Source organism: Megalobrama amblycephala, linkage group LG24 (genome assembly GCF_018812025.1).
Source record: "Megalobrama amblycephala isolate DHTTF-2021 linkage group LG24, ASM1881202v1, whole genome shotgun sequence".
Lineage (NCBI taxonomy): Eukaryota > Metazoa > Chordata > Actinopteri > Cypriniformes > Xenocyprididae > Megalobrama > Megalobrama amblycephala.
In genome coordinates, this window is record NC_063067.1 from 22,778,631 (window position 1) to 22,796,277 (window position 17,647).

At 41.9% G+C, this 17,647-nt stretch overlaps 1 protein-coding gene across 1 annotated transcript in view; it reads left to right on the forward strand.

Annotated features, from left to right (window-relative positions):
* The window catches only part of iqsec1a (IQ motif and Sec7 domain ArfGEF 1a), a 95,272-nt gene that overhangs the window by 72,595 nt on the left and 5,030 nt on the right, over positions 1 to 17,647 (forward strand). Inside the window, 9 exon segments of the mRNA XM_048178478.1 lie at positions 4,375 to 4,536; positions 4,702 to 4,829; positions 5,050 to 5,217; positions 5,424 to 5,563; positions 5,808 to 5,837; positions 7,421 to 7,546; positions 7,672 to 7,771; positions 8,976 to 9,137; positions 9,767 to 9,946. Coding sequence (XP_048034435.1) covers positions 4,375 to 4,536; positions 4,702 to 4,829; positions 5,050 to 5,217; positions 5,424 to 5,563; positions 5,808 to 5,837; positions 7,421 to 7,546; positions 7,672 to 7,771; positions 8,976 to 9,137; positions 9,767 to 9,946 — 1,196 coding nt within the window.

Genomic DNA, 17,647 nt, shown 5'->3' on the forward strand with positions numbered 1-17,647 from the left:
CACGGCGAAGCAGATGACCACCACAGCCATGCAGACAGTCTTGTAGACCTCCACAGTGGCGCAGACGACCACCACAGCAGTGCAGACAGGCTTGAAGATCCCCATGGTGGAGCAGATGACCACCACAGTCGTGCAGACCACCACAATGGAGCAGACGACCACCACTGCAGTGTAGACATGCTTGAAGACCTCCACAGCGAAGCAGATGACCACCACAACAGTGTAGACATGCTTGAGGACCCCCACGGTGGAGCAGATGACCACCACAACAGTGCAGACAGACTTGAATGACCCCCATGGCGGATCAGGTGGATCTAGAGGCCAACACAGCTGACTAGGCAAAACTGAAACATAAGGTCACAGAGAAGTTAGGGGTGGCCACTAGGGCCGTAACAGGACAGGCAGGGAGCTCAGGAATGCAGGGAGCTCAGGAATGCCCTCCAAGGCATTGCCCAGAGTGACCTCCAGTGACCTGGTCATATTGAGGCAGGTAGACAGTTCAGGAACGACCTCTACGGTCATGTCAAGGCAGACAGGAAACTCAGGAACCACCCTCGTGGTCATATCAGGACTGATAGGGGACTCAGGGACGATCTCTGTAGTTGTATTAGGGCAGACAGAGAACTCGGGGTCGACCTCCTTGGTCGTATCAAGGCAGACAGGGAACTCATGGACTGGTGCGGGCTCATGGGCTGGAACCTGATGTGCGCGCAGCCCACACACACCAAATGGCTGTGGCCATAATGGCCAGCACTGCAGCCATCTCGTCTGAGGGCTCAGACGTGGCAGTCATCTCGGCTAAGGGTTCTGGAACAGACTCACGGGCTGGAGCAGACTCATGGGCTGGAGAGGGCTCTGGAGCGGACTCACGGGCTGGAGCAGACTCATGGGCTGGAGAGGGCTCAGCGGACTCACGGGCTGGACCGGCGGACTGGAGCGGAGTCATGGGCTGGAGAGGGCTCTGGAGTGGACTCACGGGCTGGAGCGGGCTCTTGAGCAGACTCACCGGCTGGAGCAGACTCTCCGGCTGGAGCGGACCCAGGGACTGGCCTCTTTCTCCTTAACTTGCGCTTCCCAGTGGGATTCAGAAAGCCAGGGTTTTGACTCAATGAGGGAGGGATGTTGGGAAGGTCTCTGCGGAAGGGTATAGGTTGACCTGGTATTGCCCATTGGCTACGATGGTGGAGATATCTGACGAAGCCAAAAAATCCAGGATCTGAAGTTCATCCATCTCCCATAGAGGCAAAGGGTCATCAAGGCATTTATTAAAGATATCTTTAAGAGCAACATCATTATAATTCAGCCCCACCACCATGGTCCAAAAAGTCTGGGCAAAGTCTCCTACCTCCAATCCCATGTTGGTGCAGCGCAGTCAAAGCCCAAAGTCGAGCCATCCACTCCTTCTTAGTGGCCAGAGGAATAATCTGAATCCCCATACTGCTGGATCTGAAGTTGATCAAGGTTTATGTCATGGTGCTCTGAGACTTGAGATAGATCCAAGTGCAGCTTTATTTAGGGATATCCAAAATCAATGTCATACAGCCAGGCAAGAGTCAAAAACCATGAAAATAGTCCAGACAAAAACCAGAAAACAAAACCAATATGGTGAGGCAATAGTCCAGGGTGGAGTGCCCTCAGATGGCTAACATGACAGTTAGCCTTCAAATATGATGTCTGAAATATCAAAGCATTTCTTATATAAGTATGAAATGTCACAGCATAACAAGGTTGAACAGAAAGTGCAGGAACAAAATCTGCATTTGCCACAAAAAAAAAAAAAAAAGCATTTTAGAAAAAATAGACAGTGAAATCATGATATTTCAGTGTCATTAAGGTGAAACTCAGGTACAATTACATTTTTAATCTAAGCTATGGCAATCAATACAATGTCAAGGCGATTAAAAGAAAATGGAAATTAGCAGAAAAACAATTTAAAGGTGAAGCATGTAAGATTTGTTGAACGTGAAAAGTTTGGCCGTGGCTACTCTAGCACGTGGGGAGTTTGGAGACATGGCTACTGTAGCAGGTGGAGAGTTTGGGGCATGCTACTGAAGCAGGTGGAGAGTTTGGCGTGGCTATTTTTTTGTGTATAAAGACCCAATTTATACTGTGAAAAATTAATATTAAGTTACATTGTCATGTTTTTTTAAAATGTTTTTTATAGACTGTATTGTTAGATGCATTATTTATTTACTTATTGTAATCTGATTTTTATTTTATTTATTTTTATTTAAGAACCTTTATTCAAGAATCAAAGATGAATCAAATTACTATTTATTAAACAAAAAGAACTAATGAGAAAAGCATAACAGAACAGTCTAATTAAGGAGGGAAGGTGGGGACTCTGGAGGCAGATGAAGGGCAGAAAACAGGGAATGCTGGCAAGAGAAACCAGGGTGGCAATGACAGGACGAAGGCTCAGGACAAAGGCTCAGGACGAAGACCCACAGCAGAGTCGAAGGAGGGAGCCATGGAGGAGACTTGGCCTGCAGACCTAGACATACGGAGATGGAGCCGATGGATCTGGAGACCTAGCAACATGCATTCGAGGTGGAGCCAGGGTGTCAGAGGACTGAGGCGAAGCCCGTGGGACTGAGGACAAAAGCAGAGTTGAAGGGAAGGCACAGCCTGACGGAGACGAAGGGTTGGAGGGACGAAGCGCAGCTAAAGGTCTGGAAGTCTGTGGCGCAGGCAGAATGACAACTGACCAAGGCAGAGTGGGAGGACGTCATCAGCCATAGGGATGATGGGTCCCAGGATGGAGCCAAAGGAGGAGCTAAGGTGGAGCCGACTGGTCGACGAGCCAAGGTGGAGTGAGGGGCTCGGTGACTGGAGGCGGGCGCCAGGGGATCCTTTTGCCAAGGTGGAGCTGGAGACTGGAAGACCCAAGGTAGATCCATGCTGCAGAGTAGAGTTAGAGGTGGAGCTGAGGGACTGAAGGGAAACAGTGGTGGCAGGGCAGAGGAACTGGCTGTTATAGGCAGAGGGGGTGGGAGAGGGAGGCTTGGCAGGATCTTTGGAGACACAGGAGACTCGGAGCTGAGCAAGACCAGAGGAAACACAGGAGACTTGGAGCTGGGTGGGACCAGCGGGGACACAGGAGACTTGGAGCTGGGTGGGACCAGCGGGGACACAGGAGACTTGGAGCTGGGCGCGACCAGCGGAGACACAGGAGACTTGGAGCTGGGCGGGAACAGTGGTGATGGGAATTTCTTCTTCCAAATCCTCACAATATTACGCAGAGGCCAGCTGCAGCTCAGCCTCAGTGGCAGGAGTGTGGGCAGGGCTCCATCCATCCCCTCGAACTCTATGGGCACAGACGATATAGCCGGCTAACGCACCTGGTCAGACATTCTATTGGGCTTTGGCTCCATGGCAGTAGTGCTCCGTGTCTGCAGTGGGCTCTGGCATAGCCTACGGGCAGGGTGTGGGGGTGGCTGGCTGGGCTCTGGGTCCGGAGTGGGGCTGGCGATGTCCTCCTCAGTGAGGCAGCTGGTGAACGGAGATCCGTTATTCACCAGCACCCACTCCACATAAGCGGCAAAATCTCCCTGAGGACCTTCCATGGGCAGGCGTACCTTGGACCGCTCTTGCTGGAATAATAAAAAAACACACAGAGGCAGGCCAGGTCTAAAATTTTCAAAAAGACACATTTTTGAATCCAGCATACCCTGAGTAACCAAGGTTAATAAACTGAGAGTTCAGGGTATGTTTTAGGGTAAAATAACCTTGCTTTCTGGAATACCCCCAGGAGTGCAAGCCATGTAGACAGCCTCAAATAGTTGTGGTGTGTTATGTAAAAAAATGTGCCATGTGTGGATACGTTGGATGGGTTTATTTATAAACGAGACACTCACTAAATTGCTATCTCACAACAAATGGCAATACAGCAAACAGTATTCCTAATATGTTGAAACTTTTCTTGAAAGTAGCTACTTTTACCTGTTGAGACATGCCTTCACAAGCACCCATAAGCACCCATGTGATTGTGATGTTTGAGTTGGGGGAAGTGTGACATGCAAAAGGGCGTTTGCAAAATATGCTTTCTGCTAAGTGCTAAGAGTCACAGAAACTACCTACTTTACCTTTAAAAAATAAAAAGTGTTTATAAAAATAAAATAAAAATATATATTTTTACATGTTTTTGCTGTCCAATTTCTCAATTAACTTCAGTAAGTATCCTGTTAATTCAGTAGTAAGTCAAGGAGACACAAAGGGCACTGAGAATGTTGCCATTGTACAAATAATGACAGAAATCAAAATGGAAACATGCTTGAGTAATTGTGTTTTGTCAACAAATTAAACCTTTCCTTTTTTAGAGGGAATTTCAAAAGTGCTGTCTTTGGTTAACTTCAACTGATCATCTGCTTTCAGAAAGCCAGAGAAGGGAATACAGTACCTAACGGAGAGGGGATTTATTCCTGACACACCCGTGGGCGTGGCCCACTTCCTGCTGCAGAGGAAAGGCTTGAGTAGACAGATGATTGGTGAATTTCTCGGAAACAGACAGAAACAGTTTAATAGGGATGTTTTAGAGTAAGTATTTGCATTTTTTTCATACTACTTAATACCCTTTTTGCTACCCATTGTGTTATTATTAGATAAATGTAGTTTTTCACATTATACTATGCAAAGTGACAACTGTTGTATGCCACAGGCATGTGTAGACGTGACATTTGAAATCATGTGTGTCTGTTGCAGCTGTGTGGTGGATGAGTTGGACTTCTCAGGGATGGAGCTGGATGAAGCTTTGCGGAAATTCCAGGCTCAAATCCGGGTTCAGGGGGAGGCACAGAAGGTGGAGCGCCTGATTGAGGCTTACAGGTGCTGTCACAACACGAAACATATATCTACTATACTGAACCTTCATTCAGTTTTTTATCTCTGAAATCATTATGAAGTAACTTAGAAACGACAAATAAACAAGGTAAAAAGATAATCAAATATCCAAAGATGCTACAGCACTAATTGTAGAAAGATAATTTTCATTGCATTTGATTTTAACGTGAATTAACGAGATAGAATGATCTGTGGCGTGTCTTTGTTTAGCCAAGCGCTACTGCATCTGTAATCCTGACGTGGTCCGTCAGTTCCGTAACCCTGACACCATCTTCATCCTGGCATTCGCCATTATCCTCCTCAACACAGACATGTACAGCCCCAACGTCAAGATGGAACGCAAGATGAAGCTTGAGGACTTCATCAAGAATCTACGAGGTTTTGATTGAAACACACTGTTGCTTTCACTCTATTAAATGAGCTGACATTCATATCCATTTATCACATCTGTTAAGGATGAGTCCATGGCTACAGCTCAGTTGGACTTGATACATGATCACAGAAGAGTCCAAATAAGGAATGACATGACATGCCAATTTAGTAGCTGTAAACTGTGTTATAGTCTTGTATGTGTATGTTGAAAGGGGTTGATGATGGAGAGGACATCCCTCGGGAGATGCTGGTTGGGATTTACGAGCGGATCCAAAAGAAGGAGCTTAAAACAAATGACGACCATGTGTCTCAGGTGCAGAAGGTGGAGAAACTCATTGTGGGCAAGAAGCAAGTAAGTTCAACCCGGTCGTACTCTACGTTTATCATAATGCTGCTCTCTGTAGTCCATGAAACTGTACTAAAAGTTGCTAAAAGATACAGAACTTCCCCAGATACTGCCCATGTAATTAATGAAGATAGAGAGTCTGTCAGTCATAGCTTAAGAGGTCTTATCATTTCTCAACAATTCTGGTACCACAATTTTAAATCACGATCAGTGAATTGCATGATTCACCCATATAACTCTTGCATTACAGATGGGATCGCTTCACCATGGCCTTGGATGTGTAAGTATACATCATGATGTGTATGGCAAATCATTTGTGTGTGTGTGTGTGTGTGGTCCTGGTAAACCCTACATTATGGAGACAAAATGTCCCCAAAAAGAATGCAATATTCCAAAAACCCTTGTCCTTGTGTGGACATTTTTGGTCCCCATGAGGAAAACAGCTTGTAAATCATACTAAGTGATGTTTTTTGAAAATATAAAAATGCAGAAAGTTTTCTCTGATGGGTAGGTTTAGGGGTAGGTTTCTGGGAGAGAATATACAGTTTGTACAGTATAATAATGGAAAGTCCACATAAAACATGGAAACCCAACATGTGTGGGTGTGTGTGTAAATTTAGCTACATGTGGGGAGTAGCCAACAATCCTCATGAAACGAATGGCTTAAAAACATACTTACAGGGGACATATCATGAAAATCTGACTTTTTCCGTGTTTGAGTGCTATAATCGGGTCCCCGGTGCATCTACCAACCCAGAAAACGTGAAAAGGGACAAACCAGTAATTTTGTTTTGGTAAGCCTTTCTCTGCAAGCATGTGAAAAAACGATCTGCTCAGATTTCGCTCCCCTAGAGACGTAGGAAGGGGATCTTATTATAATATCACCGCCTCTTAATCTGCACGTTTCCACCCACGGCGCTGCCATTTTGTTTTTGCAAGCGACAACGGTGTACCAATTCTAACGCCATGGCAAAAGTTTGAGCAAAGCATGTTAATTTCTGTTGTTGGCTGCACAGACGAGCACAGAACACTATTTAAAGTCTCGTTAGCTTGGATAGCCTGAAAGTTGACCCTGGAAAGCTTGATTGCTAAAAAAGGAGCGTTTCTGTCTGAGCAATATTTTGGCAAAAAATATTAGACCATTCACAGCATTTGATAGCAATCATAAATGTTAGCCTGGTGTGTATGGCTCTGTTTGGCAAACAGGTACGCTATGTATAGTGGGCATCCATACGAGTTTTGCACAAAAGATTAACATGACGGCACATGCTAGTCGATGAGTTGAATCAACTCCACAGAAACTACATAAATTTATCCACTAACCATTCAGAAACATCCAGTTGCATTCTAAAAGTTGTAACTTCTTCCTGAATTTCTCCATCACTGTCTGACTCTGGTTTGAACAATGTAAGGCTGAACACTGTTACTGACAATCCTCATTTTGGCTGCGTGAGATTCTCCAGCTTTGTTGTTGTTGAGCAACCAAAGCGCAAGCTGTTAAAGCTCCACCCTCTTCTGGAAAGGGGCCGGGAGCAGCAGCTCATTTGCATTTAATGGGACACACACAAAAACACATTGTTTTTGCTCACACCCAAATAGGGGCAAATTTGACAAGCTATAATAAATGATCTGTGGGGTATTTTGTCACATTCTGGGACACCAGAGACTTATATTACATATTGTGAAAAGGGGCATTATAGCTCCCCTTTAATGACTTTATAAAAAGGCAAAAACAGTTTATCTGTGGGTTGCATTTACAGTAAGGGCATAGAAAATATCATAGTTCAGTATAAAAATAAATAGAGGTCAATGGAACGTCCCCACCATGCTAGAGAAACAAACATGTTTGTGTGTGTGTTGCAGGTGCTGTCTCAGGCTCATCGCAGGCTCGTGTGCTACTGCAGACTGTTTGAGGTCCCGGATCCAAACAGACTGCAAAAACTCGGCCAGCATCAGCGGGAGATCTTCCTGTTTAATGACCTCCTGGTGGTGAGAGAACGCAAAGATACACATAACAAATTACATCACCATGTTACGATGTCTATTAAAGATGATGCAGATAATGTACAGATATGTGGCTACTGATCACTGTGATTGTTGCATTTTTGTGACAGGTTACCAAGATCTTCCAAAAGAAGAAAAATTCAGTGACATATAGTTTCAGGCAATCTTTCTCTTTGTACGGGATGCAAGTGATGCTCTTTGAGAATCAGTGTAAGAAATACATACACAATCAGAAATTAATATGAAATACTACAAGAACTTTATTCAGTGTCATTTAAAAATGAAGGAATCAGTTATCAATGTATTAATTCACCATAATGTAAATAAACAAGTAAATCACAGATAGACAATAAGTGGATACTGTATGCGATGCATTTATGTAGTTTAACCCTTTGAGCGGTACGGTCCCACATATGGGATTTTTATTTCAGTGCTCCTGGGCGTACGGTACCACATATGGGATTTCGAACGTTCAGCGACGTCACATAACTGCCAGATTCAAACTGTGCTTTCGCGCTCTGGCTGCGAGACGGATGCGCGCAGCTCTTGTCATATATCACAGCTATGCAGCGTTTTCAGCCACATAATGTTTCTTTTAAGGTTTCAGACATTTAAATATGCATAAGCACCATTAAAACAATACATTAAGAGTTTTATAAAATACACACTGATGTCCGACATCAGTGGAAGCAGCAATAACAAATATAATTTTCCGACATTTATTCATATCAGACGCACATAATGGGCCTAAGTAACTATAAAGTTTACTCTATTATTCTTCCAGTTCACCAGCCACTTACTTGCATATATTTCGGGAGAAATTGATGAATTCACCTGCTGTAAATCCGACTGACAGGACTCTGTGAACTGCAGCGCAAACTAAGATGGCGGCGCCCATCTCGCATTATAGATCAAGATAAAGATCATTTATAAAGGTTTTAAAACGACAAAGCACACTCACTTACACATATTTGAGAATCGGAATATCATATAGTTGATGACATGGTAAGCAATTTTGTGAATATTTTAAATATAAAAGGAAAAACTAAATAATAGCGATCCATCTGTCATACAGTGTTATTGTTGCTGCGTTCAGCGCTGGTGACACGCAAGACGCGTCGCCATGGAAACATTAAAGGCAAACGTTCTAAAATAACGGTCGCCTTAAAAAAAATCACTCTGGGGGGACAGTTAGAATATTTTAAACTCACGCTCGAAAGGGTTAATTCAGTGATTTATTGGCATTTTTGCTTTTGACTTAATTAAAAAAATATATATATATTTTATTCCTTCATTTCATGGCACTCTCAGTCCTGCATAATGCTGTGTGTACCATAAGAATCCAGATAAATGTATAATTTATTTACTTTATATGATTTTATGGAGTAAAATGTCATTTTCTTATTTTTCTCAGTCTATCCGAATGGTATCCGGCTGACTTCAGTCATTCCAGGTGCTGACTTCAAAGTCCTGATAAATTTCAATGCTCCCAACCCTCAGGACCGCAAGAAATTCACCAGCGACCTGCGAGAATCCATCGCTGAGGTCCAGGAAATGGAAAAGTACCGGATAGAGTGTAAACAGGCCTTTATTCTTCCTGATTCCCACCTTTACCAAACTAGGTTTTGTGAGCGGCCCTGCAGTTTTCCGACATCTCTGAGCATCATGCTCTTTACAGAGAATACCAACAGATGCATAATTATAGTTAAGGATTAAAGAGAGGAGAAAACTGCAAAAATGACTCATCTTCATGGTTATGATTTGACAACCATGGGCTCATGAACATATTTTCTGTTTTGCAGTAACGCTGTTAATTATTTTACATGCGACAAGGCCATCCAATCATATTAAACGTCATTTGCATGTTTAATTGTACGGGTCAGAGGCTTCGTTCCACAGCGTTCCAATCTGGGCCACTTTGAAATGTGAAAATCAATTGGATATGCAATGTGACATTTTTACATTTATCCTAATTTCTTGCTTGGCTTCGATTCAAATATTTGATTGCAATTACGTGTTAGCGCATATTAACTTTGCCTTCATTTCTAATGGACATGCCAGGGTCATTTAGATTTTTATGGTTTAGTATGTTATGGGAAGACAAATATGAAGTATGAGTATCCGCTAAAGCAAACAGCTCTAGTTTGTTGTCCATGTGGATGTGTATGACATATGTATGAAATGTCTGTGTTTGAATGTTTGTAGCTGAGCTGGAGAAGCAGAAAGGGGTGGTCAGGCCCAGTATGTCTCAGAGCATGTCTGGACTAAAGAAAGAGACGGGAAATGGCACCATGGGCCGCACTAGTCTGGATGACACTTACGCCATGGGAGAGGGACTAAAGCGGAGTGCACTCAGCAGCTCCTTGCGTGATCTTTCTGAAGCAGGTGAGTTCACTGTATCTGATGTACTGATGTGCAGCACAACCAGAATGTGAATAAACTGTATATTGGTAAATATGAACAAAAGTGACTGTGAAAATGTGTTTTTGCAATTTCTCCTCTTAGTCTTTCATTCAGAATATTCACAAAAATCTAACCTTTAATTAAAGTCAAATAATTGAAAGAAAAAAAATGTATCACAAAATAAATATTGCTTGTGGACTCTGTTCTTCAGCTCATCCTGCAGGTGTATCTTATGGGGTTTGGGTCGGGGACTGCCATGTTCTTGTTCTACTCCAATCCATTTTTTTAAATTTAAACATTTAAATGGTGGCTGTCATAAAAACGTGACGGATTTATTCAAACATACATTGAATATTGAAGAGCAGTAAAATATAATGAATATGTTATATGGTGCATATATTTAGCAAGAAGCTCCTCTCTAGAGTTCATTTTTCTTGCTGACTAATGAGTCTCTGAAAGACTTTTCTGAGGTAAATGTTTCGACATGAGATGCTGTTCACAAGCAGTTTTACTGAAGTCTTTCCACTGTCGAAAAACTGATTGAGCGATTACACGAGACATGATACTGATCTCAGTAAGTACTGTATCTTTCAACATTCCTTCTGATGCTCATTCATGTTTATTTCATGGTGTAACAAGTAGTAAAGTGGAAGAGATGATCCATTCACGTACACTTCGCACTTACGCTTCGCTTGAACCGAGCTGCCACAGCAATCTGTCACACAGCATTAAACTATTATCTTAAAGCCATTTCATGATTTTTGCAGCTCAACGACCTTTTGCCACACATCATTACTGAGGTGTTTTCCATAGTGATGGATGACTTCATATTTAGTGCCCAATGAAACAGACTTGTCACTTAAGTGTTCCTGATCACTAAGGTGAACTTAAAAACATACCGTATGAATGGGAATATACTTCAGGTAGATTTTTACTCATCAGAATTTGTATGGATTCCCAATAATTGTGGAATACATATATTATATTGCATTGACTTTAATTAAAAGATAGATTTTTGTGAATATTTTGAAAGAAAGACTAAGAAGAGAAATTGCAAAAACAAATTTTGCTCATATTTACCAAGGGTGCCAATATTTGTGGAGCCCACTATGTTATGTTTTTGTTTGATTCCCTATGTAGAATGATATTCTTGAAGTTTAAGGGGTTCAGCTTAAACTTAATATTTTCACATATCAATATATTATAAATAATGTTTTGAGTTTCACTGGTAAAATTAGATGACTGCAGAATGATGGGTCCTACAGGGTTTGCAGTTCGTATTCACAGAACAAAGAATGTTGGCAAGCAAAGGTTCAGCCGTGGTGTGAATAGGTCCATAGGAATCCACTGTTTGTATTCTAAATCTTTTTTCAATATTTGTGTCAGAGCTCTTGGGGGTCCACAGAAAGTGGAGCAAGGGTCAGTCACAATCCTGCTCAACCGATGTATTCTTAAAATAATATTCTGGGTTCAATACAAATTATACTCAATTGACAGCGTTTGTGGCATATTGATTGCCACAAAAAGAAAAAAAATCTGTTCAAAGTTCACTTACAAAAGAAATGTTCATTTTGGAGGTTTTAAAAGCTGAAATGTGAAGTGTATAACTTTTATAAAAGTGCTTACATGTTTCTTCTGTTAGAAATGTGTATTATTTGAGCTGTAAAGTTGTTTAAATCATAACTTTCACAGTCGTTTTAGGGTTTTAAAGTTTATGTTGTATAGGGTTTATAAGTTGTCAAAATGTGGAATAACTTTGCACAAGTGCTGTAGTGATTTTACACTAAAATAATCTTAACACACATTGTTTCTTCTTGCTGTACTATTGAACTATTTTAATGTTGACAATTTGACCCTATTCATTTTCATTTGAAGCTGCGTTCACACCGTCAGCTCATGGCTGTTCCTAGTGCTTCTGCTCAAATGTTGTTGATAGACTGCACATCTGGACATATCTTTACAAAATAAAATGACAGATGTTATATATTTTAGATATCATTCTAATTTGACGAGGAATTAGTTTTCATTTCACTACAAACTAGCATTCTGCCTTCAGAGACGGCTGTTATATAAACTGCAGCAGTGCTAGTGCATTAAATCATCAAGTAGATGAATAATTCATCACTATACAATTTCATGAGGTCACACGTACATGTAATCAGATAGGGTAAAGTATACTCTAAAAAATGCTGGGTTAAAAACAATCCAAGTTGGGTTGAAAATGGACAAACCCAGTGCTTGGGTTAAATGTTTGCCCAACGTGCTGGGCAGTTTTATTTAACCCAACTATTGTTTAAAAATTACTATATGGCTGGCTTAAAATGAACCCAAAATAGGTTGGAAATTAAAAATCAGAAATATAATTACTAGAGGCAACAATAATAATCAAAAGGTGAACATTTATTAATAAGCAATTTAATAAATGTTTGTTTTATTATTATTCATTAAACTTTTTAATAAATGTTCATTTATTAAACATATTAATAATAAATGTTAATTTCCAACAATGCGATTGTAGCTGACACTATGGGAAAACCCCCAGGTGTGACAATTGTCTGAAGCCCATATAGAATCACACTAATTCATTGGCTGATGGTGCTGTCACTGCCCTCTGAAGCAGAGCGTCACCGATGCTGTAAAAGTAAGTGCTCGCGCCATCATCCCTCAGATTTTTGTTCTTCAGGAAGATGGTTTATCTGCCTGTGCTTTGAATTATTGGATTCATCATGTTTCAGCAACCCATAATGTCCTTGGAGCATGGAAACGTTGCTCACGACCACAATGTCATGATTACAACAGGGTGTGCCCCCATGGTATATGTTGGGCCCCACATAGTGAGTTAGGTTCTTAATTTTCCCCTTTTGGGTTGAACATAATGTGGTTACCACAAGGTGTGCTCTCTTGGTGCATGTTTGGCCCCTTATATTGAGTCACGTCTGCCATGTTCTACATTTCGGACGCCTATACCTGTGCATTTTTTACAGTTTTCTCACTTGTGCTTCATGCAACAATGCCCTCGGAGGAGTGCTGTAGTTTACAAGACTATAGTGTTGTGGTTACAACAGGGAGATGTTTGCACATAGATAGTTGTGTTCAAGTCTAGAAGATCTCTAGTATTCTCTCCAGTTTTGGCCATGCCCACTCCACTTGGAGTGCTCCCCATAATAGTCGGTTTTCGGGAGGCTCCTGTATTGAGGCAGGAATTCATTCCTTGTTGGAGAAAGGAGCCATAGAGGAAGTGCCTCCTTTCCAGAAGGAATCTGATTTGACAGTTGATATTTTCTGGTCCCGAAAGAGGATGATGGTTTGCAACCGATCTTGGACTTGAATCTGATTAACTTGATCTGAAGGATGCATATTTACAAACAAACAAACACACCTGAAGTAGCTAATCAAGGTGTTCAGGTTTATTTGAACATTACAGGCAGGTGTGTTGGAGCAGGGTTGGAACGGAAGTCTGCAGGAAGGTCACTCTCCAGTAGCAGGGTTGGTCTAGAGACAAAGGGATAACCTCATGTTTGCTTCAGGCAAAGCTTACCAGTTCAAGGTTGTTCCTTTCGACCTAGCCTTGATGCCTCGTATGTTCACAAAAAATATGGATGCCACTCGGGCTCCATTGAGGCTCTAGGGCGCCTGGGTGTTCAATAACTTTGATGATTGGCTGATTCTAGTATATTCGGAGGAGTGGGTAATTTGACATCAAGACTTAATTCTCGATAATGTACACAGGCTAGGTTTGAGGATAAAGCCTTCAGAAAAGTGTTTTGTTTCTGAGGCAGACAATATTTTTTCATGCACGATGCAGGCAGAATTGCCTGAAGCAGGGCAGGGCAGGGCAAGAGATCCGTCACAAACTGTTGGGTCTTATGGCAGCGTCCTTGGTGATACCATTGTGTACCATTAGACCTACTCCATGTGAGGCCATTTTAATGGTGGATAAACAGCTAAAGAGTTCATCCCTATTGGCATGCTCACCACAGGCACAAAGTTACACACATATGCTATCAAACAGCAGACTAACACTAACAGTAAATGCAGATCTACATTTTTATGGCCAAATTAAAACTGTTCCTTGGAATTGTTACTGAACCGGGCAGGGGGGCAGCAAAAGTGCTTCTTGTTTTTAACCATTCACTGAGCAATGTGTCTTCTTATGCGTATTTGCTAATACTGGCAGCCATGTTGATAGTGACCCAGAAGGTTCAAAAAGTTTCAGCTTGCTCTGTGTTTACATCCGTTTTGTGGCACTTAGAGAGGAGGGATGTTACATCTCTAATTTATGCTACTGCATGTCTTGGACAGGCAAGCATGGGTGCCGTACCAGTGCAGGATCTCTAGACCACAGTATGGAAGTAAGTAGGCAGTGGGTAGTAATTATTTTATTTAATAACATGTAATGCTCATTTCTTTGCTTCATGAGTCAAACGTTCATTCTTTTCTTTCTTGTAACTTATTTATTGATGCCTAACCCGCCTGCCTGCTCACGCGCATGCATGAACTGCTCGCCTACTGAAACTAGGGCTTGTGCAGATGGTAAGAAAGACCTGACGCCTATGTTTAAGCATGCATGTTTTTTTCAAACAATCTGATGATGGCTTCTTGATGTTCCTTTAATTCACTTGTGTCTGTTAGATGGTTGAACTTCACATATACAGACACAGAGTGAAGCTTCTTTTTTAGTCAAGTTTCTCATCTTTAGTCAGTGCCTGGTGTCAAGCAGGGCTGGTGCCACAGGAGGGGTGGGCCATGAGGGGGCGTCACCTGGACTATCCTTAGACTATTTAAAAAAACACAATTGCCAAGTGCATAGGCTTTCTAGTATTAATAATATTAGGCTACTATAGCAACATTTTAGTTAAGGACAGTCTGTTTCACAAAGTCATATTTTGAGCTCTACTGAGTAGGGTAAAGGTATGATAAAATATTTGTTGTTTAGAGCAGGGGTCTCCAAACTCAGTCCTGGAGGGCCACTGTCCTGCAGAGTTTAACTCCAACTTGCCTCAACACACCTGCCTGGAAGTTTCTACTCTGCCTAATTAGATATTGTTTAGCTGGTTCAGGTGTGTTTAATTGGTGTTGGAACTAAACTCTGCAGGACAGTGGCCCTCCAGGACCAAGTTTGGAGACCCCTGGTTTAGAGGGCTAAATAATTGGTCATAGTTAGTCAAATGCAGACACAATTAATTACTTTTGCTGGTGGTAGTATAATGGTAATCTGTCTGTATTCATGGTTAAACCACTGAAATTGTGTATCAAAGACATTTTATATCTTGTGGTCTAAAACGTGTTTATTTTCAAATACATTGGCCTTGACAGTTTTCCTTTGTTTTATGTAGTAATATTATTCAGTGCTCTGCCATCTTTATTGGCTCATTACCTTTTAGTTTCATAGTTGTATTAGCGACAGGTTTGTTTACGGTCCAACAAATATGTGAATAGGCCACAAATATTCTTCTAGCTGGGGATACTTTGTGTTACGGCATCGCCCTCTTTCTTTACGTCATCCCCCCTCTGCAGTTCTCCGCTGGCGCCAGTCCTGCCTGCAAGTCTCATCATGCTGATTGGAACTTCGAACACTGCGTCAGATCAAGAAAAATGTGGATATCAGTTTCGTATTGTTCATTATATTTCATTCTGTCATTTTGACAGGTGGATGGTTTGAGTTGGCCTATTGATTCAAAGTGGATTGCTGCTTAGTTCTTCTTACTTCATCCATTCAAAATATCTAACATTGGGAATCAAACAATGTAATCTTCTGTCAAAGAAAGAAATAAGACAGCTGAAGATGTGTCAAAGTTGAATGTCTGAAGTACTGCTCACTCCAAAGAGCAATGCGTTTTTGCAGCTCTGCATGTTAAAGATCTCTTCTGCCTACCTAGGTGCATGTGCGAGATTCGAGATTGTTAGATTGAACAATTTTAATATGAATGTTCTACAGCACATCTTCTTTTGATTTCTCCTCTACAAAAGGATTACAGCAAATGCAGACATCTGTCTAATGTTTACATCTTGTGTCTGTTGATTAACTCTTTCCCCGCCATTATACGGTAGGGGGCGCTGTTATGCATCTTCTGAAAAGGAACAGAATCTCCAGTTCAAAACACAGAGTGAAGAAGAAGCAAAAGCATGTAAAAAAAACATGACCATCAAACATCTAATGATGTTTTATTAACAAAGTTTGGGAGGAGTATGTTCAGATAATCAACCTAATTAGCATGAGCGGAGGTATATATACCCAACCTACCTCTATCCTACAACAGTTTTCCAGCATTTGGCCTCATCCGATTACTATCATGTCAGAAATCAAAATCTTTCCCTCTGATGATGAGTTCTCACTTCTCCTCGGATCCTCCACCGCAACCTGCTGGCCCCAGGATCACTCCCTCTCTGCCTGGTTCTGCCACTGAGCCCCAGGCTTGAGCACCTGCTCCAAAGGGGGCCTGCACACCAAGATGCCGAAGACTACCATCACCCCCACCGGTGACACTCCCCACCATCTTCTTATACTTTGGCTATCTCTCCCATTGTAAAATTGATGGTATTAGGATTGAGGCAAGCGCTGATCAACTCAGACGTGCAGTTCTCACAGAGAATGAATAAAGCCCAGTCCTGTCATGGGGCCGTACGAAGCAATGCCCGAGCCCGTCCTGCTGGATGCCGCTGCAGCGTAACTGCCACCAGTGGTGGTGCTCTCCTCCCACCCAGCGAGTCAAATCACTTAACTGACTATGCCAATTTTTCAGTCATTCTCAAGAACACAGATCAAAATCTTCTCGTGTTCTGTCCTGTTCTGAATTTTGCATCACTTTCAGTCGCTACACCAAAATAGTTTGCTCAGTGTTCCCCCCTAGACAGCACAAATTAAACAATGATCATATGAGCTTAAGAAACTGACATATATACTATTTAAACCCGAAACACATTGGCTGAAAAATGAACGCTGCAATTCTACTGCAGGCTGCTGGCTCCGGAGGTCGATCCAACCCCAACCCTAGTACCTCACTATCCTGAGCTGATCTTCCCATAAATCACCCACTAAAACCTCTTCTTGATGAATCGCTTGGCTCTATCCTCCAAGCCATTTTCCCCAGAACCCTCCAATCATACCTGACAGCTTGGAGAGGTTTTAAGACATTCCATATCATGTATAATATGCTGTTTTCTGATTTTTCCCTGCTCTCCATCTCATCATTTATTTGTTATCTTAATAGCATCGAAGGCCTCCAAACTAGTTCCATTAGAGGATACTTAAGTGGAATCCAATTCCTTCATAAATGAATTTATAGCATAACCTCCCCTGAAATAAACAATGTGCAGACCCCACTCCTTATGAAAGGTATTCAAAGATCCTACCCTCCCCACCCAGATGATAGACAACCCATAACTCTGGACATACTGACGATGTGAGATGTATCTCCACCCTTCAATCGGGCTATCACTCCACAAATACCGCAAACAAAGCAAAGAGATTAAGCTAAAAATGCCACTTCATTTACAACTTCGATCTCCCGTCACCTATTCAGCTGTACCATTGTCTTGTCTTTCTTAAACTTCAGAAGCTCTCAAGTCAAATCCCCATCCAACCCAAGATGACTCCGACCACCCTGTCGCACGTTTTTGATTCCAAAAACACCTGAAAAAAAATTCTCATCCAATCCAGCTGACAATTTTTCCAGTCACTCA